The 24922-nt window shown below is 42.8% G+C and overlaps 1 protein-coding gene across 1 annotated transcript in view; it reads right to left on the reverse strand.

Annotated features, from left to right (window-relative positions):
* Nucleotides 1–445: 445 nt before the first annotated feature.
* The window catches only part of myo1g (myosin IG), a 64571-nt gene continuing 40094 nt past the window's right edge, over nt 446–24922 (reverse strand). The window contains exons 22-23 of the mRNA XM_036145724.1: nt 18391–18548; nt 446–919 (exon numbers count right to left, since the gene is read on the reverse strand). Of these exons, the coding sequence (XP_036001617.1) occupies nt 757–919; nt 18391–18548 (321 nt within the window). The 3' untranslated portion in view covers nt 446–756. The remainder of the gene's footprint in view (nt 920–18390; nt 18549–24922) is intronic.

The following is a 24922-nucleotide window of genomic DNA, read 5'->3' on the forward strand; positions in this document are numbered from 1 at the left end:
TCACGATCCATGAGACACTGAATGGTCTGAAGCCTAAAAACCTGAATGAGCTGCTGGTCAGGGAGCAACCAAGAAGATCTCTGCTGGGTTCCCAGAACCAGAACTAAACAAATAAATCCTCCTTTCCTAACTACAGCAGTAGAAGAGCTCGTCTTCTGAACATCGAGAATGAATCTGACTGAGGAAGAAGGGCTGCAAGAGATAAACGTTTCATCCTGTGATGTTTATCACCGGCACCGCAGGGACCAAACAGGAAGCAGCGCCGGCGTCACCCAGTCCAGTTTAATCTCTGTTTCTGCACCACCGTGTGCAGAGGGACCGGACTGGACCGGACCGGACCGGACCGGACTCTGCAGACTGGACCTCCTCCAGCTCAGGATCAGAACCGCCGCCTGGAGCCTGCAGCCGGACGCAGACAGACACCAACACAGAGAACTCACTCAGGTAAAGCTTGAATAATTTATTCTCCATGATTGCGCTTCGGGTCAGACCCAAACACATTTGGACCCCATTTTTGTTATCAAAGTTAATTTATTTTCATTCTAAACTTTATTTAAAAAAATATCCTATAAAAAAAGCAGAGAAGCTCTGAAACATCTCCGTGTTGCAGCAGAGTTATGAGTCTTTCCAGCTGCACTGAATCTTCCATCTTCTCCATGTTTCCTCCCTGTGAAGCTCAGGAATGATACGCCGGGTTCTGCTCAGAACCCGTTAAAAGTCCCGCTGGTGGTCCGAGGTAAAGCTGAAGATTTTCTCTCATTTATCAGGAACCAGCAGGACGAAACCGTCTCGGCTCTTCTTGAAGTCCGCAGCGGTCTGGCCCGGTTTGGTCTCCACCGTCACGTTCTTGGGTTTTCCTCGCATGTGGAGCTGCAGCACCGAGCGGCAGACCTTCACAGGAAGAAGACCTTTTCTGATGCTGAAAGAGAGAAAAAAAAAAACACCAGACTGTTAATCAGTCTGCAGATTTACATGCAGGGAGCCGCTTAAAGCCCAAAACATGGACCGACGGGCTGATGGGCTGATCTGAGGAGCACGAGGCGAGAAAACGGAGAGAAAACGGCGTTGACCACCACGATGATCGCTGAGAGGCGAGAACACAGCGGCCCAAATAAAAGAAATTCTTAAATTACATTTTTCACGCAGCATCTTTGATGTGAGGATGTTTTCTGGCCCAGAAATGAAGATAAAAAAAAGACGTCTGAAACAAGTTCTGTTGCCCTTCCAAGACAGCAGACACTGCTGCGATGTTCTAAAGTGACCCGGATCAGTGGTTCTTCAGGGGTTCCTTCAGAGGTTTTTCCTTTGGATGTCCTCGGCTTTTCACATGGAAAGATATACTTAGAATTAGGTTCAAAGAGCCACTTTCAGCATTTATCTTCATGAAATACTTTAAAACTGGACCGATCTTTGAATATCAGGTAGTTTTACTCTTTGACCGCAACAATAATTTCCATTTTATTCATCAGGTGGTCATAAAAATACTGATTTTGTGTGAATATATGAGATCCTGGTCTAAATTATCCAAAGTCACGTGACCCTCCTGCCCCTCACAGGGATGTGTGGCGTTCCTCAGGGTTCTGCTTTAGGCCCAGTTCTGTTCTCCCACTGCAGACCCAACGGGTCCACAAAGGGTGGACCAGATGTTGGAAGGGTTTTCCCTCCATGGCAGCTCCACATTTGCCCTTTCAATGCACAAAACGACAAAACTCTAACTAATCATGATTACTGTCAGCACCAATACCTTAATAAAATTACTAAATATCATTTTTATTATCAATTAAAAATGATACACACTATTGTAGTATATAATAAATAATGATGTATAATAAAATTATTAATGTGGTGATGATGAAATGAGTGATATCAGGGGTATTAACAAGGAAATGCATCAAATATAAAAGGTAAAAAAAAAACATCTATACATAACATGATTTACCAAATCTCAAAATAAAGTGGCAACCACATGATTTATGTATGAATACAGAGTAGGAGTAAATAAGTTTGTCTTCTTCCATCTCTCTTTCGAGCTAAATACGTTGTTTTTTTTGTTTAAGTATAAATACAGTATTATGTAAAATAGAAAAAAAAGAATTGTCTTGTTAGTACTTGTTTGTATATAGTTTCTTCTTTTTATATAGCTCAAAATAAAGCAATAAAAAAATAATAGTGACATTTTCATGTTGGATCCGTCATTGAATCCATGAGAGACTCTGCTACTGAACCAAAGCCCTTTATATCATGTAAATAGGATTTTTATCTGTTTTTACTTATTTGTATTTTCTTTACTAGTGTTGCCAGTTTATATGGTTTGTCTTTTACTTTGGTTATATTGATGCTTCACGGTGCCACGTAAACAAAACTCATATTATATCTATGAAATAACACATTAGTCAGGAGGCGAGACTGTAACCAACATTCTCTATAAACTCTAAGATAAAGCTTTGCTGTAATGAAACACGTTGACATGTTTCTCTGCTGGTATTGTGGAGATATTTTCCCAGAAACTGAGTGAAAGTCTGCCGGTGTGAGCTACTCGACCCGCTGAGGACGATCCAAAGTTCTGGACCGGCTCAGTCCAGCTGTGTCGACCCGACTCCTCAACAAACACCTCAGGCGGCTACACGCAACTTTTCCAGCCGGCGTCACAGTCTGAGGCTCACAGGCGTCTGAGGCTCACAGGCGTCTGAGGCTCACAGGCGTCTGAGGCTCACAGGCGTCTGAGGCTCACAGGCGTCTGAGGCTCACAGGCGTCTGAGGCTCCCCCAGGAACTGATTAAAAGGCAGTTTCTGCAGAAGCTGAGGCCGTTGCAGAGCTGCTATTTGTGGACACCTGGGTGTTGGTGGAGTAACGAAACGCTGCTGGTCCTCCTGTTTCAGCCAACTTGGCAAACACGCGTCTGCTTTGGCAGCAGCCGGCTGATGAGTTGCTTCAAAGTGTTTTGTGTCCCTCTCCACCGGCTGACTGATCTCCTCCTGGATCGTCTCTGGAAGTTGAAATCCAACGTTTGGAAGGTGAATTAGATTTCTGCTGATTACATAACTCTAGATGTTATGCAACCAGTTTTGGCATCCAGCTTCTCCAGGTGAGTGCGTCACAGGAAATTACCCGAGCAGAAACATGTGAGAGGATTCTGGCTTTATTTTATCCATCACCGCCTGCAACGCCTGCAGAGTTCAGTTGAAAATCCTCAGTAAGAAATAAAACATTAAACTGTAAATAAGCTGATAAGTTGGTGTCAAGAATGATTTTTCTTTTCTGAAAACTTGTTTTCAGCTGCAACCTGAGAAATATCTCTTTAGATTAATTATGAACCCAGAATAAGTCCAGAGGTCTTGATTCTGGTGTTCTGTTAGCTGTGAAATCATCAGGGGAGGCAGATCATCCTCTATTACCATCTAACATAGAAAGTACTCCTGGGTCAATGTGAGCTTCTGAGCTTTCTGTGTCTCTGCTCTGTCTTCTCTAAGCCCCAGTGGGTGGAGGCAGATGAGCGTTCACACTGAGCCTGGTTCTGGTTCTGCTGGAGGTTCTCCTCCCTGTTAAAGGGGAGTTTTCCTCTCCACTGTCGCTTCATGCATGCTCAGTATGAGGGATTGCTGCAAAGCCATCAACAATGCAGACGACTGTCCACTGTGGCTCTACGCTCTTTCAGGAGGAGTGAATGCTGCTTGGAGAGACTTGATGCAACCTGCTGGGTTTCCTTAGAGAGGAAACTTTCTCACCAACCTGGAGGATCTGATGGAGGCTGACTTTGGAAAGAACCTTGAGATGATGTGTATCATGAATTGGCACGGCTGGCTAGCGCTAGCACCATGGCAGTCAAAAGATACTGAAGGTTAAAGCGACAGCAACACAATACTGCACAGATGTTCTACTCGGGTCAGCGGTGTTGTGCTCACAGGAAGTGATTGAGAGCGTAGAGTGGTCTTAATCTGAAGTGAAGACGTCTTCACAGGTGTAGAAGAAGATGTTCTTTGCTGAAGAGCGCATTTACTCACACATAAAAGCAGCTCACAGTGCTTTTCTCTGCATCAGCGCGTTGCAGAAAGACATTTGCAGAGTCCGTAAGGCTCTGAGAAAAAGAACCGTCACAGGAACCTCTTGAGGAGACGAAGACAAACATCACGCAACTGTTTAAGGAACAGAAACAACTGTGTGAGACGTCCACAGCGGAGGAAAATGTGATTTTACGCTCAGCTATCCTGAGAAGCAACGGCCGACTGCTTCCTGTGTTTCCTCAGAGTCTGTCTCACCACGATTACGCAATCACATGTTGGAGAGCAACACTGCAGATGAGAAACAGCACAGGTCATATTTACCCAGACAAGAGGCAGATTGTTAGAAAATATGAGTTTTAGTCAACTCATGTATCCAGACGAATAACAGACGCTGTTGTCCCTCTGATGACCAAAGTTAAAACCCTCATTCAGCTTCAGACGTTTAATACGATCAAATTAGAGTTTCCCTGATGACTGAGGCGGTTTATTGAAGAATAAGGACACATTCAAAGTTTAAAGTGGTGGATTTGAGGCTTGAAAGTAAGACGAAGCAGACAAGTGAATATTGGTTTTTAAGTCTACCCAGAGATGTTTTAGTGGTATTCGGGTCTGGACTTTGACTAGGCCATTCTAGTCAAAGGCTAGAATGGCCTTTGACTAGAATGGCCTAGTCAAAGGCCATTCTAGTCAAAGGCTAAAATGGCCTTTGACTAGGCCTCTGTCTGCAGCTCTGATTCATCCCTGACTTCAGCTCGTTCAGGTTTTAGTCTCCATCAGTTTTCTTGCTCCTCTCATTCTCAAACATCTGCCTCTGACTTCTTCTCTGCTTTCTGAGCGCGTGATCTTGCGGGCGCAGCGGGAACCGGCGCTCTGACAGCCTCCTCTCTGACGACCCGTCAGGTAAATCATGGAGACGGAGCTGCAGACAGAACTGGGGCATGGCAGCAGCTCCTGGAGGAAACCTCAGACCCTCCTCGCCGTCTTCAAACCGCCTCGGTACATTCGGACCGCCTCATGGTCCGACTTCAGCAAAAACTCAGAATCAGAGCTGATTAGAGTTCCTGGTGAAATCACACGAGCCTCTCTGCTAAATCAGGTTTTCTTCTGATATGATCTTTATTTAAACCCTTTTAACAGTAGAAAAACATCACATTATCTTTATTAAAGAATAAATTAAAAACCTGATAGACAGTTGGTAGCACTGCCACCTTGCAGCAAGAAGGTGCTGAGTTCAAATCCCAGCCTGGGAGCTTTTTGCATGTTCTCCCTGTGCATGTGTGGGTTCTCTCTGGGTTCTCCACAGTCCAAGACCATGACTGTCGGGTTAATTGGTCTCTCTTGATTGTGACTGCTGGAAAAACGACCCTCCAAAGATGACCGGATGAATGTTTTGACTTAAATTGGGTTAAATGTCAGGGTGCAGTAGATGTGCTGATCTAGTTCTGGATTTCTAGCATTTAGCAGCGATGTTTAAATAAAAATCAGCCTCTGTGGAGTAAAAAGCTTGGATGCTTGGTGCGGTCCAGTTGCAGTCAGACGTCAGGATTCATCCCAACCTGATGAGGAGTCAGGTGTGACGGGTCCAGAAGGGAAACCCAAACATCCCTCTGACCAGAAACACCTTCCAGTTCCTTCTGGCGACTCCTCAGCGCTCCCAGTCCAGAAGGCTGATGCATTTTTCTTTACTACATTTTCTGCAGAACGTTTTAACGAACATGTGATCCGGGACGGTCATAACTGCAGCTCACAGCTTTTCAACAGGAGCATTTAGCTTGGAGGGAAACGGATAATTGTTTATTTCTTGGGTTCATAATCACCAAACCTCAGGATGGTCTTCATCTCCTGAATCATCGCCAGGATCAAAAGTGATTTTTATTTCTCATTTTGCACGGCTCTGACAGTCTGCATGCAAGGTACGGTAAAACATCAAACTTTATATTACAGAAATGAGAAGGTATCAGCAAGAGAAAGAAGTCCAAAACAACAAAATCCAACCAAGAAGGTACACCTGGTGCAGCAGAGCTGAGACAGAAAACTGGAGCTCTGACCAGCTGACATGTTCTTCTTAATTAGGATTATCTTTCAAGGCTGCGGTCATCCCTGCCGCTGACGCACATTTTCCAACTACACGTTTTCCTTCCACTCAACTTTCTGTGAATGTGCTTGGATCCAGCCCTCTGAACAAGCAGCTTCTTTAGCATTGGACCATTTAGAGGCTCAGCAGCAATTTGCAGCTAATTGGCTGATTAGGTTGTGACACAATTCATTTTTTAATACTTTTCATTACCGGTAAGCCATAAGACATAGGCTTCAAATATTTCAGTTTTTCTGTACAAAATCTCTATGATATATCAGATTAATTTTCTAAATTGAGGGAGACAAAAACAAATGAGGTTTTTTGCTGAGTTTCAGCATAAATCTGCGTTTTTATCCAACCTTCAGTCATTCTGCTGAGCCGGCCTGACCAGCGGGTTGCAGCTTTTTCTACACTTTAGGTTACTTAGCAGGAAGGCTTGGTGAGTTTTTAAATTTAAATCACTTGTTGGTTAAGAGTCCACTGAACCCAAAATACAAGGAGGAAAAAAGTAAGTACACCCTCTTTCAGTTCCATGGATTTTCCGTCAAGACGTAATCAAACTGATCTGGTCTTTAAAAGCCTCTAAAATGACTAAAATCTAGCCTCAATAGCTCAAACTCACCAAAATATAAACAAAGATTATCTTCATAAGTTCCCAAAATAATCTAAACGCAAGTGTTCAAAAACCCAACATGTAAAGAAAGAAGAAGCCTTTAGCAGCAACTTTCACTTTATGGAGGGTTCTGCTCAGATGTCCGAAGGTCCCACCAAAGCATTTCAATCAGATTCAAGTCTGGACTTTGACTAGGCCACTGCAACACATGCCTGCGATGACGGTACAACAGCTGCAGTTCCTCACGGCTCTGTGCTTGAAGCTGTCACGGTTGATAGGCGACATAAACCAGATATATATTTAAGGTGTAATCTTTATTACCGCCACCTGTGGGACCGGAGGTGAAGTGCGGTTTTCTCCACTGCTTCCCAATACAGCATTAGGCTGACATGTACAAATTTCCTGCTGCGTTTAAGAGCAGCGGAAACAAAAAGCAAACAAATTACCCAGGATTGCTTCTACCCAGGTAAAATAAATCCCAGGTGTGTAAATCCCGGGACATTACAGTAGTTGGGAAACGCCACCGAGCTTCACAGCTGATCTCAGGGCGGTGTGACGATATGATGCGTTTGGCTTTGTCCAAACATCTCTGCTTGTGTCTCATCTGATTAAAGGATTTTGTCTAAAAGTCTGGAGATGTCTGGTTTCTTATTTTCAGGGTGTGTGTTTCTGGTAATATTCTAATTTTCTGATTAACTGAATTTGGGAGTTTTAGCAGCTGTAAGCCAGAATCATCAAAACTATCAGAAATAAACATATCGCTCCCTATGGACTGAATCCAGATGATAAATGAGTTTCATTTTTTTTGAATAGGTTTACTGAACTAAACCAGCATTTCAATCATATCCTAACTGATTCAAATGGACCCGTACTAGAATCAGAGCAGTTTTCTATCGATTCTGCCTAAATCCATTTTTACAGCCAGAGCCAAACTGTGAGCTCGTAGATGTTATTCAGAGACGCAGCGAGGTATTTTAATCTTTTCCTGTCTGTGACGGCACCAAAACTAAGAGCGACCGGGTTGCAGAGATGAAAGTCATCGGTGTGGAAGTCGTTATGAAATGAAGAAGACTTTCTGTATCAGGTGTTTGAAAATAAAGCTTTAGAAAGTAGTACATTAAGAAATGTTTTAACAGAGACACATCGGCTGCTGCTTCAGGAGACTCTGGCAGCTTCTCATCATTTTGCTTCTTCACGGTTTTGTCCTTTAGAAGGTTATTAAGGTAGAAAACAGTGAAGAAGCTAAATATCCAGCAGTGAAAAGGACCTTTCTGCCACAGGACATCAGTTCATACCTGGGCTCAGCCTCACCTGACCGCAGGTAAGGCTGAGCCTGTAAAGATGCTCCGCTCATTGTCTCCTGGGAAACATGCTGGATTTGAAAATGCTGACTTTATTTCAGGAATCTCAGCGTTCAGGTCAGATTCAGAGTCATGCAAAATGTGCTACAATGCTCATGTAATCCTGGGTTTCTCAGCAGAGCGTCCAGAGGAGCCCTCTCCTCTCTTATGTCCACCGCTGTCGTTACCTTTTTACCAGCTGCTGTACAAATGAATCCACAGAGGGGGAGTTATCCTCTGCTCCCTCTTTCTCACCATGGATCCGAGCATCACATTGTTTTTAAAACACAGGTCACCACCTTCCTTCACGGTTTCTGTATTAAACTGAACATTTGAGATTATTTAAAGATTGTGGAAACCACCACCAAAGGTTTTTCATTCCATGCTGTCGTTCAGACGAGCCTCCGTTCTCCACCTGCATCCTCATCAGCATCACGGCTCCCTGGAAACAATCTCCAGGGCGACGGCGGCCAACATCCGGCGGAGCCTCTGACCGTGGGGCGGTCCGGCGGGTCGGGAGCGGCCCGGCTCCGCAGCGTGAGCTCAGACGTGACGCGGTCGATCGACGTCTCGCTGCGTTCTGGTTTCCGTCGTCATGACCGGCCTCATCAGTCCCAGCAGGAGCCTCCCAACGAGCGGCTTCCTGTTTCTCCTCAGTTCTGAGAAAGATGACTCAGCTACAGCAGGAATTATGGCTTTACATGCAGCCAACAGTTTAAAACACAGCCTGAATGGCTCTGCGTGTGAACGGTTCCCCCGGCTCTGATTAATCTGCAGACGTGTTGAGGAGTTAATCAGAGAACCGGACCAGAAGCTGAGCCCCTCTATCAGCAGAAGTTTAGACGCCGCCCACGGTTCAGACGCAGCAGAGGCTAAATGTTCTTGTTTTTCTTCAAAAACACCAATTTGTGTGAATACGAAACCTGAATGCAAAGGTTTCAATTCAATTCTTCAATTTAATTTTATTTATATAGCACCAGTTAACAACATGTCATCTCAAGGTTCTTTCCAAAGTCAGACTCCATGAGATCCTCCAGGTTGGTGAGAAAGTTTCCTCTCTAAGGAAACCCAGCAGGTTGCATCAAGTCTCTCCAAGCAGCATTCACTCCTCCTGAAAGAGCGTAGAGCCACAGTGGACAGTCGTCTGCATTGTTGATGGCTTTGCAGCAATCCCTCATACTGAGCATGCATGAAGCGACAGTGGAGAGGAAAACTCCCCTTTTCAACTTAACCAAGCCGCTGACAAACACAAAATGACTTTCAGTTGTTTTAAACAGGAGGCACAGTTCTTTCCTCTCTAAAACAGCTTTGATTCTGTTGATGATTAAATTTCACCCTCTGAAAGTTGTAAATAAAATATTTGTTACAAATTGTCAAGTTTCAGAGGGTTCTCAGACAGTCAGACATGTTTTTACGCCCAGGTGAGACGGATCAATGGATAAACGGCAGTCAGTCGCTGCGTTTCCGTCCACTTCTCGTGCAAATTTTGAGCAAACATTTAAAATATCGCAGAAAAAGAAAATTTGCATCAGACGTGTTTCCATCTACTGGTTTGTAGTAAATTAAGCAGGAGACGCACAGCATAAAGTCATCATACGTTGACGTTGGCTGTTATAAACAGGAAGTAGACGTCGCTAACGAGCTCGGATCAGTAATGGAGCGAGGCTTTAATTAATGTAGTTTAACTATTTTGCGAAATTTAGTGAGTTAATTGAAATGTTGCCGTTTCCATTGACCCGTTTTTGACTGAATGTTTAGTTTTGATGCAACTAAAGCTTCTGTTCGCCTCATTTGTGTCATTTTTCAGTTATTAATCTTAGTAAACAAAAAAAATCAGCACATCTGGAGTTTCTCAGGGCTTCATTCTCGGGTCACTTAAATTATATATCTACACGCTCTCTCTTAAATAACCATGTACTGATAACACAACTTTATATTTCAGTGCCTCCACATGACTACAGTCTCTTAAAGAGAATAAGTTTTATGTTCAGGCTTGTGTTTCTAGGATATGTAATTATTAAAAGGCCTTAAAGCAGGAAAACAACGCGTAGGGGAAGCTAAAGGGAGCAAGGCTGAAAACCAAAGAACATGCTGCGGATTTACAACAACAAACTAAATTACTCCCTGAAATACAGCTGGAGGGACAGTCAGTCCCACCCTGCAGAGGACAAGCAGCAGAAATCAGCTGAGAGAAGCTGCAGTCATGGATGAATGGGATCATCATGGAGGCACGTGGCTTTCCAGGGAAAAAGTCCAAATCGTCCTGTTTCCTGGGTTGTTTGTGAACATCCTCATCTATTTCCTTCACTAGAGGACCCCGGTCTGGGTGGTGTCATCATTAATGAGAAAAAAGGTTTATAAAAAAGCAGCTTTCTGCTAAGCAAATTAAGGTAAAATGCATTTAAACACAACTAAAACTTTAGCAGAATGGCCACGAGATTTCCCGCTCCAGTAACAGAGATCGGTACCATCAGCTGTCAGTGGTATAAAAAAACTCTTTTCAAGGATTATTAAGGTTGTTTTGTGCCTGAAATCATCTGTCAAATAAAAAGGAAACATCCAATATCAAATTTTAATTTCAAAAATCAGCTGAGAATCAGGAAGTAGCTTCATTAGAGCCGAGGTTCTGTTATCCTATGTCGCTGTGAACAAACCTGAGCCAAACATCACCGTCATTTTAATCGGGACATCAAATAATCAGAAAAAAGGCCATAATGTGTCTCCTTTCACCACTTAAATGATCCTGATGATAAAAGTGACAGAAGTACCGTAAAACTAAATAAAAGCAAGGAGCAACCGGAGCGAGCAGACTGAGGCGGAGCTGCAGATGGAGAGGTCGACAGCGAGACGAAAACATCGAGGACAGACGCCGAGGGAGAGGAACGGCGGAGGAGACTATTTCAGGATCAGGATGACGCTTTTCCTGACCTAAAAATGAATTTAGAAATGAGAGGAGCTGATTTCCCCACACCTTTTTCTGTCCATCAAGCTGTCAAGGTCATCCCACAAAGTCAACGAGTCCTCCGGTCCGGGTGTGACAGCCACATCACGGCAGTCCTCCCGTCCGCTCTGGGGTTAATGGAATCACTTTTTCCTCCTCCTGCTGTGGAGAGGGAGGGGTGACCCAGAAGATGCTACTAATGCAGCACAGATCCAGGTCTTTCCATATTCATAAATTAATATGCTGATGTGGAGGAGCAGAGCATGCAGGAGGAGAAGCAGCCAGAAGAGTTCAGGAATAAGAAGTAGACGTTAAACTGTTGTTGCCCTGAAATTACGTCTCGTTCTGGTGTTGTTAGACATGACAGCCGCATTTTGGATAAACCAGATCCAAAGGATTCGCTCAACACTGCCTGAACAAAGGAGAATCCTTAAAAGCACAATCACAACCTCCTTTTATCCTTCACATCTGTAAAAATGTCTGGACATATACATGTGAAGGCGGCTTCGTTTTATCTTTATTTCTAGTCCCTGTAAAGTTTATATATATATATTTGCACGCTGTAAGCGCCTGAAACTGAAGTCAGATTCCTTGCCTGAGCAGACAATCACAGCCAATAGAGCGGCTTCTGAGGGTGGCGTCCCACAGGGCTCTGATCTGGACCCGGTTTAGTTCTCAGTAAAAACAAGATTTGCTTCCAGTAATTTGCATTTGTCATTAACAATTAAAAACACTATAAAACAGGCATAATAAATCCACTGAGCTATATAATACACTGGAGTGCTGATTTAGCCGAAAAACTGAAGTCACTGGCCGCCATCTTGCTCCTCCCTACTCTCACAGAATCCCACAGGATTTGGTTGCAACAACAAGCAGTTTTCTGGCTGAGTGAAAACGTTTCACAGGTAATTCTACAGTCAGTGGATGTACTAACACTATCAACTACTAGGAAATTAGGTGCTGAGATATTTTACATGTTATTCATATTATATATATATATATATATATATATATATATATATATGTAAACATTTGTTTTTGTATATTGTTATTTATATATTTATAAATGTTATATATATATATATATTTAAATGAATAAAATGCTAAATATTTCAGCACATGACTTTCTCAGTACTTGATATTTTTAGAACATAACATAAAACTATATGGCATTTGACATTTTAAAAGTTTTAAGCCCCCCCTGAACATGAGAAAATCCTCGTTATTCGATGCTGTAGCGCACATATTCCCTAGTTACTGGGGGAAAATAGGGAGTACCAATATGGCGGCTGGTGGCTTCAAAGCGACTCGTTAAAACAGACGGCGATTAGCACTCCAGTGTATAATATAGCTCAGTGGATAAATCAGGAACAATGTTTATAATTCCATGTGATTCTATGTGATTCCTTAAGTCCTGGGTCTGAATCCCGGCCATGGAATTAGCATTTCCTCTAAAGTTGCACATTTAGACCAAATGACTGCTAGAGAAAGGCAGCAGCCTTTCCTGCATGGATAAGCAGGTATAGACGATGCGTTGCAATACTTTAATTATGGTGGCAACAAAATGCTAAAGAACATTAAACTGCAGTAATAGCATTGTTTTATTTTGTCCATTTTTAATCCAGCCAAACCCTGTGGCTCAACCCGAAGCGTATTTAACGAAACTGTTTCATTAACTGAGTTCCCAAATTGGCTGTTGAATAAAGAAAGCTGCTCAGCCGCTGAGGGCAGAGCCGATCAAACCCTAAATCCTGCTTTCAGTCTCCCTCACGGACCCCCCAGCTGTCCCAGCAGATGGGCCCCCCCCCCCGTCTTCCTCTCCCAGCAGACGTGCCGACAGTCAGACAGACGCGTGGCTGGTTGGCATTCAGGGATGAAGGGATGAGTCGGATCAGAACACGGGCCTCAGAGGGAACCACACACCGATGTGAAGTGACAACGAAGCAGACAGCCTGTCTACACGCCGTCTCCTGACAGCATCAGCAGCTTTAAAGTCACATCTCACCTCCAGCTGCTGATGCTGCCTCCGCTGACCCACTTTTCTACGTCTCAGGGCGCGGCGCTCTCTGAAGCGACACGGCTGAAACAGACGCAGCCGTCCGAAACCGGCGAGACGAGGATGAGGCGCCGGGAATCTCAATCCGTCCCTAGATTCAAACTTTAACCGTCATGCAACACGCAGCTCTGCAGAGACTCTTTCTCACTGAGACCAGAAGCACGGAGATCCATTTCTGGACATCATACATGGAGCAGGAGAGACCGAGAAGGCCGAGCTTCCAGGAACATACAAACATATCAGATATTATGTTCTAATAAATCACTAATAAGCCACGTTGGAGACCATTTCCCACTTTTTGTCCCGGTTCAGCCAATTAAAGTAAAGTAGATGCGGATCTAAAAACTTTTCCTAAACTTATCAAACTCAAGCATCATGAGGTGACAAATTAATGCAACGTGTAAAAATGGTAAAACCTGAGAGAATTTTAATAAAAAAGCCCGGCACCGCCCATGTGGGCTTTCAATTCAGAAAATTCCTAACCAGGGTAAGAAATAAGCTTATTAAAGAAAGATGTGTGGATCATCCTGCATCACCATGAGCAATGGTGACGCTACGCAGGTTCCTTCATTCAGGATGAAAACGACACAAAAATGCTGCGTAAAGACAGATCTGCATGATGGGAAAAACTTTAAATTTTACAGAAAGCGTTCACTCAACTTCACGGCATGGAAACGTTACCGAATAAACAGTTACTGCTGCGTTAGAACCTCCTGTCCACATGTAAAGGATAAAAAAAACTGTTTGCGATGTGTCCGTGTGGACAGGACGGCGTCAGGTTATAAAACCCTGATACAGGTAATTTTTTAAAAAAGGGCTTTTAAATTTTCTTTGTATCCAAATTAATATGTTGTCAGGTTTTCTGCATTTTTATATAGGGTGTGTTAAATAAATTGATTAGCATGTTGTAAAGAGGTCTCAGAAATATCAAAAAAATGATAAATTTGGAGGTCTAGGTTTACAAACAATGATGAGGAGCTACAAACATCACAGAACCACAGTTAGGATGTCTTTAAGACGTTCCTTTCTACACTTTGTTTTGTATTAAACTTTAAATATGAGCTGGAAAAGTGCCCGACTGAGAGGAAAGGGTGGAAAGTGTCACAGGAAAACACAAACTTCTGTGTTTTTAGGAGAAAGTCATGCATGAAGACCTGCAGAAGACCTGAACCACCGTTGATACAGACCCCTGCAAACAACAGACGGTCCTTTAGAAGCAAAGTTAGAAGAATTAAGCGTGTTTGAAAACCTTTGCATGTAACTGTATTTCATTTATGTTTGGAGGAAAATGAAATTACTTAAACAAGGCTGTGTTTGGTTTAACTTAAAGGCATACTATGCAACATTTTTCAGTTAATTAATGTGTACCATACCGTTTTGGATGATTAAATGAGTCATTTCAGGTTGAACTAAGGTTTTCTCGGCCGCCCTGGGGGTCTGTGGGGGAAATACCGTACTTGAAATTGCAGGAGCCCTCGGCCCGCACACACAGGCTCAGAAGTCTCGTGCATCGCGAGAGTCGGTCTTGCTTTACGGCGAGAACTGCTACACGCCCCCAGTGAAAGGCATGCTTGCTGCTAGCGCAGTGGCGATATTTGTGCAGTTATCATGGCGGAACCAGCGAGAAAACAGCGAAAGCCCATGTTGGAGCAGGCAAGAAAGAGGAAAAGGGCTCTGGACAGAGAGAGGAGTCGTACACGGGTGAACATCGGGCAAGCTTTTTCAGAATGGCGAGAACTAAAAGAAAAAGAAGGCTGACGCGGACCTCACGTTTCTGCTGATGCGATTGTAAGTAACATTGGAATGGTTTCTCTCTCTCTCTGTGCATGTTCATACTTTCACTGTTAGTCATTGTTTGTACTGCCGTTTTTTAGATTTTTCGTTGCGTTCGTCTGTCTGCTAAGCTCAAAACAACCAAAGCGTCTGGCTTGACGGAGAAACCAGAACAGCTGAGCATCTTTACGACAGTGCACTTTTACTTTCGCCCTCTGGGGGGAGCCTCGCTGGAAAATCAACCCCGGTTGCATAGTATACCTTTAAAAGGCTTTTATGATTATGAGAGGTTTGGTCTTTGCTGATCCTTACTTGCATAAACATCCATAAACTGTTTTATTCTTTCGTATTTGCAGCGTTAAATGTGTTTAATATCCATCACAGATTAAAAAAAAAGAGCTTTTTAAACTTTTGTTTAAAACAGATTTTTGCAGCTTTCATCTGGTCAGAGACGTAAAAGTCTTTCTGATCTCTGAGCTTTGACCCAACGTGACGCAGCGAGTGACGGACTCACAGCCTGACAGAAGGACGTCTCCTCGTCATCCTCCTCCTTCATCATCTCCCCTCCAGCTTCAGCTCTGCCCAATGAGTGTCCCAGCAGAGGTCACGACCCCTGCGTTCGCCGCAGATGGTGGCACAATGACGAGCTGCAACCACCCCCCCGAAGGTCGACTCCCTCTGCAGTGACCGCCAGCTGCTGCAGGTCACCATAACCCCCCCTCCAGAATAAAAGGTCTAACAAGAAGCCACATCAGGGGTCCCCACTCAGGAAGTGGAAACCAGAACTTAAGCTTGATGATGCATCGACTCCAGCTGACCAATCAGCGTTTCAACCTGCAGCCACAGACAGCGAAGATAAATAGATTTTAAATATCAGAAATGATGGCGTGGAGAAAGTTCCCGTGTTTGACCAAGTATGAATCATCTGACTGAATAATTCAGAAAACAAGCAGCCAAGAGAATTATTTGTGGTAACTTCAAATTAAAACCCAGCATGTGTTGTGTTGTGTCTCCTCGGTGCGTCACTTGTTGCAGAGCTGGCAGGATTTGGAGGATTAATGCCTGAGGAGGCTGCGGGCCGGACGCTGCCTCAGCAGGCAGCACTTACGACAACACGCCGACACGCTCAACCCAAACAGTCTGCTGGGCGTGAAAAGCCACACCGCCCGAGTCCAGCAGAGACGAGAGCGACGCGTGAGCAACGGTGACAAACGGCATAAATGTCAGAGGAGCCGAGATGTTGCTCGGTTATTCTGAGCAGGACTCGTGTGTGAAGGTGATAAACTGGATTTATGTAACGCTGTTGTCTGTTTGGTCTCATTCACAAAGCAAAAAGCACTAATTATGTAACGGTGTAAACACCAGCAGGTTCTCTACTTCCACTTATGATCTCTGTTCTTAAACGCCTGGTTCCTCATCTGAATGCAGGAGAACTGCATCAGCGCTTAGAGATCAGACAACCTGCAGAAAAATTTGGAGAACAAATCTCCTGCAAGGAATTTGAAAAATTTAAGAGACACACAAAATCCCTTTTTGGTCCCATTTTGCCGGTGGGAACCCGGAACATGGAGGAGAACCCGGGGCAGACCAAGAACTCGGCATAAGGACCACATGTTCCCTCCTGAGAACAGCGGCGTCCACACATTTCACTTTTTCAAGCTTCTCCTTTTTAAAACAAAATTTATCTTTTTTTGCCAAATATTTACATGTTTTGTAAATAGAAATGTGAAAAAGAGCAAACCAGAAATTCAACTTTGCAAAACTTCTTAGTAAAAAAAAATAGTTTTGAGAGTAACTTTGGTGTTTTCTTAGATTTTATTTTTTCCCCCAAAAAATAAATCAGATTTTTTTTTTTTTTACTTTTTATGATTAAATTTTCGAAAAACATTTTTGATATTTTTTTAAATCTTTTTACAGATTTTATATTTTCAAGTTATTATTCTTTTGAAATGTCTCATTTTCATAATGAGTTTTACGAACTACATTCTTTTCAAACTGCACTTCTCGCTCTTGAAGCTCATTGACCAATAAAAACGTTGCTAACGTCTCTGCTGACCAATAGAAATGCGTCTTTGCTCCTCACTCCAGAGGAAAGCCCGCCCCCAGAAGAGAATGTGATTTCTAAAACGCTGTTTGAGAATAATCCAATTTGTAAAACTCAATATGAAAAAGAGAAATTTGAAAAATAAAATTTGAAAACATAAAATGTGTAAAAAAAAAAAAAAAGAAATAATAATAAAAAATAAGATCTGAGAAAACAGCAAAGTCACTCTCAAAACCTTTTTTATAAACTTTTTTTTCAAAGTTTAATTTCTGGATTACATGTTTTTTATTTGCATTTACAAAATGTGTTCTTTGCTTGGAACAAAATTCACTCCGTCAATATATTGATTAAATAAAGAAGTCTATAATTTCTTGTGGTTCTGTAACGTCTCGCAGGTTTGCTTCCAACAACGTTTAAAAATATTTTTTTCTCTACTATCTCTGGGGTTTTTGAGTTTAATCTTAGCAACAACAATACGAGATGGGCCGTCCTTTCTTCAAAATGTTTTAGTAGATCTCTGAACCAAGGTCTGCTCATGAGGAAAACGTTCCTGCATGTGGTCCTGTTTACGATGAAACTGAATTAAAAGCGAAGAATGTGGCGAATAAAAGATGAGCACTTTGTGTTGGACCTTCCATTTTTAGCAGACTTTCATTTGTTTGTTGTTTAAAAAGCATCGCATCAGTGAAAAGGTTGTTTCAGCTGCATCAACCTGCAACATCGAGCTGGAAAACCAAACCATACGTTCCGTTGTTGTGCTGCGGTCCGGGGACGCACAAAATCACTTTATTGGCCACAAATATATTTAGTTTTACTTAGTTTGGAGCTTTTATCCCAGCGGCCAGAACTCAGATCAATCAACTGGATTCAATGTTAGTGAAAGGAAATCCCTGCAGAAAAAAGCTCAGAAAGTTCACGCCTGGAAGACTGAAAACAAAGGTGACAACCTGAGGGACGCATTCCTTTTTCTGCATAAAGTGATTTCTGCACCAGTCGTACATCCGGACCTCCATCAACACTCTGATCCAGTCTGGCTACATAACTCCAACAATTTGTAACCGTTTCTCTGTATCTGAAGATGCGAAACGTGTCCAAACTTTGTCTTTTTCTGAGAATCTGGACACGCTGTCTGGGGCTGCAGCGGGTTCTGCTCTCCAAATCACCTTCCAGGGGAATAAACTAGCCTGAATTAAGCTGCCGATACGAGCTGCATGGCTTTGACTCGAGGAGAAATGGCTTCAGACCAGAATCAGAAGCTGGGTGAGGAAGACCAGCCAAACCGGGCTTTTGGGAAACTTCAGGAACGTCTTAACTGCTGCTGTTCTGTAATGTGAGCTAGTTTTTATTCTTTTTTTACTCTGAAACAGTCGATCAGTCTCCTACACACAGCACCAGCTTTATTCTGGGAAAACAGAGGCTGAACCATGAGAAGCGTCTTCAGGTTCGTTTTCAAACCGATGAGCGCTGGGAGGAGCTGCGCGGCGAACCGGGCATGCTGGGAAGTGGCGTTAAGTTCGACGCAGATACAAGAAGCTGCGACTGACCGTGTGAAGTGGTCCACCAGAGCGCCGACCAGCTCGCCCACTCGGTCCTGGTTGGGGCTCAGCTCGCCTTGCTGTAGACACAGCAGCACGTCATCCTCGGACACCGTGTGGAGCGCCACCATCTGGTCGGTCCCACTGGTCACGCTCAGCGCCGTAAACTGTGGAGACAAAGACGTTACGCTTATGATTATGATCATTACGGTTATGAAGCCACCTCAGCACCATCTCCTCTCCCTGACCACGGATACTAGGAATGGCTGACAACTAGTTCATTTCACATTGCAAAGCTTTAATTGTTGTAGCAATAAAACAATAAATGATGAAACGCTGTAGTTCTGCACTTTTATCTGACCCATCTATAGGCTGGCTGAACCGCGACCCTCAGTGACACAGATTTCATCCGATATGGGCGGATTATCACGTAGAGACCCAATCATTTAAAGAGCATCGTAGATCCTTAAAACTTTCCTTTGTGACAAAGCTTCTAGTCAGAGTTGCTCATGTTACCCTGAGCTACCTCTATAGTTATGCTGCTATAGGCTTAGGCTGCTGGAGGACATCAGGGTCTATTTCTCTCTCTGCTGAGTTCTCCTACTGCTCTCCAGTCTGCATTGTTTGTTGTTATTTTAGCTTTTAACTTTTTGTCCTCTGTCATTTTTCTTCATAGTAGGTACACCTGGTCTGGCGTTCTGTTAACTGTGACATCATCCAGAGAAGACGGCTCACCTGCTACTACCATCTAATGTAGAACAGATTACTAGATCAATGTGTGCTTCTGTGCTTGTTTGTCTCTCTTGTTGTGTCTCTGCTCTGTCTTCTCTAAGCCCCAGTGGGTCGAGGCAGATGAGCGTTCATACTGAGCCTGGTTCTGGTTCTGCCGGAGGTTTTCCTTCCCGTTAATGGGGAGTTTTTCTTCCCACTGTCGCTTCATGCTTGCTCAGTATGAGGTATTGCAGCAAAGCCATGTACAATGCAGACGACTCTTCCTGTGGCTCTACGGTTCCCCAGGAGTGAATGCTGCTTGTCGGGACTTTGATGCAATCAACTGGTTTCCTTATATAGGACATTTTTGACCAATCTGTATAATCTGACCCAATCTGTATAATATGATTGAACTTGATTTTGTAAAGTGCCTTGAGATGACATGTTTCATGATTTGGCGCTATATAAATAAATTGAATTGAATTGAATTGAATCCTGGGTGAAGATCATGGGCCCTTTGTGCAAAGCGTGACTTCAGCCTGCAGCTCACATGCAGAGGAGCCGAGACTCTGCGACCCACTTAGAGTAACCTGCAGATTTACCGAAGGAGGAGGCAGAGCAAAAGAAATAAGATGTGGAATCCAGACGGCCAGACAGAGAAAGTGAGGTGCATCATAGCCGTTAGACAGAGAATGGGAGACAGAGTGGTTTATAAGCCTCTTACTGCCCCCGGCTCGCTCAGGTTAATCCAGACAGCACAACAATGAGCTGGATGTCCCTGCAACGTCAAGGCCGAGCTGTTCCCTCGGTTCATCCGGCACCGTTCAACCATTTCCCCAAAATCTGAAGCACAGCCGTGTTCCCTGTTACTGGTTTTCAGCTCTGTGACCCATAAAAGAGAAATAAATCACACTTCTCAGGTAACCAGTCACTGAACACATTTCAGGTGATAATAAAGAAAGTCAAGAGAAAAACAATCATTCCCAATAAAACTCCTCACAGCCTGAGCTTTCCAATAGTAGATCTCCTCTCTAAGCAGATCCATGGTTGGGATTTTGACATTAAAGCCTTTTATGAACTGATCCTCATCAGTAAGAGCGCGTCTATAAAAGCAGTCTGGAGCCTACGGGGGTGCTAACACAACGCCAGGGTGGAAGAACAGCAGCAATGACCAGCGAGCTGCAGCTGGTGCTGGCCATTAACCTGAGAAGGGTCATAAGGTCCAATCATCTGAGGTCCGTCATCCTGCAGGGAGAAGAACATCTCAGCAGCTTCCAGGATGGACGTCCCAGAAGGTTCAGCCCATCAGAGCGGGAAGCTCAGAGAAACAACCAGGAATGGAGTCCCTAAGGGATCAGTTCTCAGCCCTGTCCTCTTCATCCTCTGCAGACGCTCTCCACTGCTATGCTGATGACACAGTTATTATCACAACTACTGCAGCTCCTCAATCAGCTGTATCCCTGCCTTCATCATTACCAGTGGCGGCTGGCCCATAGGGGGCGCTCAGGCGCTGCCCTCCCTAGATGTGGAGGGGAGAAGTCAAAATATATATAGATTTTAAAACTATTATTAATGTCAGTTTTTACTTAATAGTACGTGGCTACATGTAATAAGAATTATTAAAACGCTTCTACTGATTTACTCTATCATTTAACAGTGCATTTCCACCAACAGAACGTATCATTTCTCTTCTTCTACACTTTTGGGGCTGTGACTGAAGGAGCCCTACAAGTGTAGCGAAATAACCAATCGTATACTGTTGCTAGGGAAGATTTATAAATATTTGGCCAATCAGCATCGCCAAAATGGGGCTTTTTGGGGCTCCTGGAGTAGTAGCCCTAGCTGCACAGTGATAGGTGCACTTCACGCGTGACGTCACGAGCTACATCCGCGCTACATCCGGGTAACGGTGGTCGGCAAACACAGCACTGTTTTCGCTTACCAGCGTGACAAAACGGGTGAATTAGAGCGTACTTTTAGCTTATTTTTGGAATCTAAACAATGCCTACGACTTGTTGTGCTCCCGGTTGCACACAGAAGCATTCCAAATCGTTGGATGTACGTTTGTTTCGTTTACCGAAGGACAAAGAAATAAGAAAGAAATGGATCATTTCAATGAAAAGGATGCAGGATGCCAATGGACTGTGGGAGCCATCATACTAAGACAGAATTTGCAGTCTACACTTCATCTCCGGTAAATACAACTTAATTTTGCACTAGTCATTGTTCTACTTAAATCATTATATAAATAAAAAATTAGGATACATATTAAAGTCAAGACGTAAACGTTTGTTTTGTAATAATATACGTACATGTACAATGTATGCAAACCCTCTGGCATGAGTCTGAAAAGGATTAATAAGACAAAAACACCAAAATAATCCTGTGTAAACAATGTTTTTTTTATTAATTAAATGCTTATTGTGGAATCGTAGTAATTTTCCGACTTTTAATTTAAATTCATGTACTGGGTTAGTCAGGGAAATCTATTGGCCAGCCCCACCAAGATTTTTTTTCACCAGCCGCCACTGATCATTACCATCATCGTCATCATCATCAACTCAACGTGCCGTATGTCTGGAGTAGATAAAGGTGTGAAAGAGCCACAATTTTCTCCAAATCAACACCGAAGCACCGAATCATCACAGAAGCCATGAAAATCAACTCTGCAAGACCTCCTTCCATCAACACTGTATCATTGCCAATGTTTGCTCCTCTTCCACCCTACCAGATGCAGAAACGCTGATCCACACCTTCGTCTCCCCCAGACTGGACTATCGTAAAGCCACAGTCCGATCTCTAGAAAGAGTCTTTAGTGGCTCCAATATGTCCAAAACTTGTTGTGGCGACCCCAGAATCTCTCCCTACACCCATTACTCACTAACTTCACTGGCTTCTCCTCTCCACCACCATCAAATACAAAACATCTCCACCATACGCATGAAAGCATGCATGGAAATGCCCCTCCTCATCTCACAGAGGTTGAGCTGTCTGGGATGTCCTGCCTGACACTTTGCCCGCACCGCAAGCTAACTATTTCTATTTAGTAAAGCCTTTAAACCGTCTACATTCACTATTTTACCCTTTTATCAATTTTTTATTGTTTTTAAAATCCTGTAAACTTGCATAATGTAAAGTGCAGTAGAAATAATGTCATTATTTCTTAGTGTACATTCTGCATTCCTGGATGATTTGCTGCTCAGACCCTCTCAGTCAGAGCTTAATAACAGCCGCTATCTTTAGCCTTTCTGGTTAATCACGGTTTTTAACCCTCTAGCATATTGTGACATCTTGAAAAGCCCCGCCAGACAAACAGCTGTGCTGACTCACGGTGTCTTACGTAGGAGTTATGAGTTTTTACTGAAAGCTTCAGATGGAATTAGTGCCAACCTGAGTCACTGATGCAAGCCTTCATAATCACAGACGTTCCTCTGAATCTGTCTCAGCCTCAAAGCCTTCAGAGTCAACGTGGAAGATGATTGGCTCATTAGGAACATATTACGTATGGTGGCAAAAAAAAGACATTGTTCACAATAAACCAACCAAAGAACAAAAATTGCTCCAGTTTTCTTGATGAGGAACCAAAGTTGAAGGTTCAGTTTGTGTCGCTGCAGAATTTATAAAAACTTGCGTTCATTAATTGAGGTGAAATAAGATCTCGAGACTGGAGATCTGGCGAGATTAAAACAACAGGATATTTCCTATTAGGAGTTTTGTGTTGTAAATCACTATCCAGCTGTTGTGACCGTGACTTCATGGAGCTAAACTGCAGCTAAAGAAGCCTCCATCCCATAAAGAGAAGCTGATTTCCTACGTTTATCAGGGCGGCTTTGCTCTACAACAAGTTTACAAAAGTCTACAAAAACTTTTTCTCAAGGAAAAACGTCAATGTGCTCTCAGAAAAACTCTTTCATTCACACAAACCTGGACTTTGATGTGTGCCTAACGAACTATTCTAATATTTTTAAGACCCTCTGAGGCCAGAACCAGTTCAGAACGAGCAGTTAGACTCACTTTAAACCAGAAACTGGACACCAGTTACCGATTAAGGGACTTCTAAAGGAAGTTGACTGGACAGGATTTTATTGAGGGGTTTCAGGATAAAGGGGGCCGAAAACAAACATACGCCACAGTTTTTAAGTTTTATTTAGAAAGAAAATTGTGTCCAGCTTGAAAACTGCCATACTTCGAGAAGTTAAACTCTGACCTAAGTTTCATAAAACATTTACAGAGTCTTTAAAAACACAAGTTTTAATTCCCTTAATCTATCCATGAAAATAAAATGCATTTTTTAATCTTGTCCATTTTGTTAAAAGCTCATCTTGTTTTTGTAAACGTATTTTCTCCATGACAGTATTAAGCATCTGATTCATCAATGTTTCTTTGTTGAAGCGAGTAAAATTTTTGGTTTTTCACGAGCAAAATCTGTCAGATTTGGTTCACAGATTTAAAAACAAACATCCAAATCAGGAATCATGTACCTGTCAGCAGTCTGCAAGCAGTTGGGCTGCACGGCCACAACATGTGGAAATACAGGGAGCGTTCTGCCCCCAAAACAACCAGAACGGCGCCTTAAAAACTTCTGCTTCATACCAAGAATCACAGGAGCGACATCACACAATGTCCTGAAAAGGCGTGAAGCATCCCAGAGAGATTCAGAAGGAAATCTCCAGTTTCATCCGTCTTTACAGCTCTGCTTTTACTTGCAGTATTTAAAAGAGTTCTTGAAATAAAAATATATAAAAAGAGGTTAAATATAGGAAAGGAAGGAAAAAGGAAAAAACTCATTTAAAAGTCTGTATTTCTACAGTTAAATAGGTCTGCTCAGAATTTCCTACTTGAAGTCGATGCAACTTTATGAAGCCATATTTAGATTAAAATAAACCCGGCCTTACTTTCAGAAATGGAGGTCCTGTGAGACCTCTGGTCCAGTTTCTCAGATCAGGCCACCGGCTGAACCAGTTTCTGGAAACTTAGAGCTGAGAGCCGCAGCTGAAGGGACGCCTAGCAAACCTCGTCTTTTTGGATCAGCACCAGCTGTTGGCTCATTGTTATGCTGATGATTTACAGATTTATATCTAAGTTCTCAAGCTTTGAATCCTGGGCCCAGTAATGTTTGGCGCTCCCTCATTACCTGCTTCACAAACTGGCTCAGCAATAATGTCCTGTTTTACATAGTTTTTTTTATTATTTTATTCGGTGACAATGCTGAGAATGTTATTGGTTTAACATTACAGTAAGGAATTAGGAGTAATATCAAAGATTTCACACTCTATTCCTGATTTTTAATCTTTGTGCCAGTTTTTATGGTTCTTTGCTTAGTTTTGCTCATCTATGTGTTTTTTGTTGTTTTAATTAAAAAGACTTGAATTACCTTTATTGGCTGTGTACACGAATATATAAAAAAAGTATTGATTGATTGATTGATTGATTGATTGATTGATTGATTGATTGATTGATTGATTGATTGATTGATTGATTGATTGATTGAAACTGATTCAAACTGCAGAAACAAAACAAGCTTAAAAATCAAGAACCAGGTTAGTTCGGTTTGGGTATTCTGATTGTTTTTTTTGTTTTTTTTTTTTTTAGTTTATTTGTCAGGGACAATGCAGCGCACATTATTACATTCATAATTGTAATAGGCAGAGCCATAACAAAATGTGTAAATGTGTTGCATGAAATGTTTCTAGCCTATAGGCTAATTTGCAACCCCAGTCCCCAGTCAGGCCTTTATAAAATACATTTTCCTAAAACGTTTGAGCCGGATTTACTCACTTTAAGGAAGTTAAGATAAGATAGGCTTTATTGATCTCACATTAAAGATGAG

This window comes from Fundulus heteroclitus, chromosome 13 (genome assembly GCF_011125445.2).
Source record: "Fundulus heteroclitus isolate FHET01 chromosome 13, MU-UCD_Fhet_4.1, whole genome shotgun sequence".
Classification (NCBI taxonomy): Eukaryota; Metazoa; Chordata; class Actinopteri; order Cyprinodontiformes; family Fundulidae; genus Fundulus; species Fundulus heteroclitus.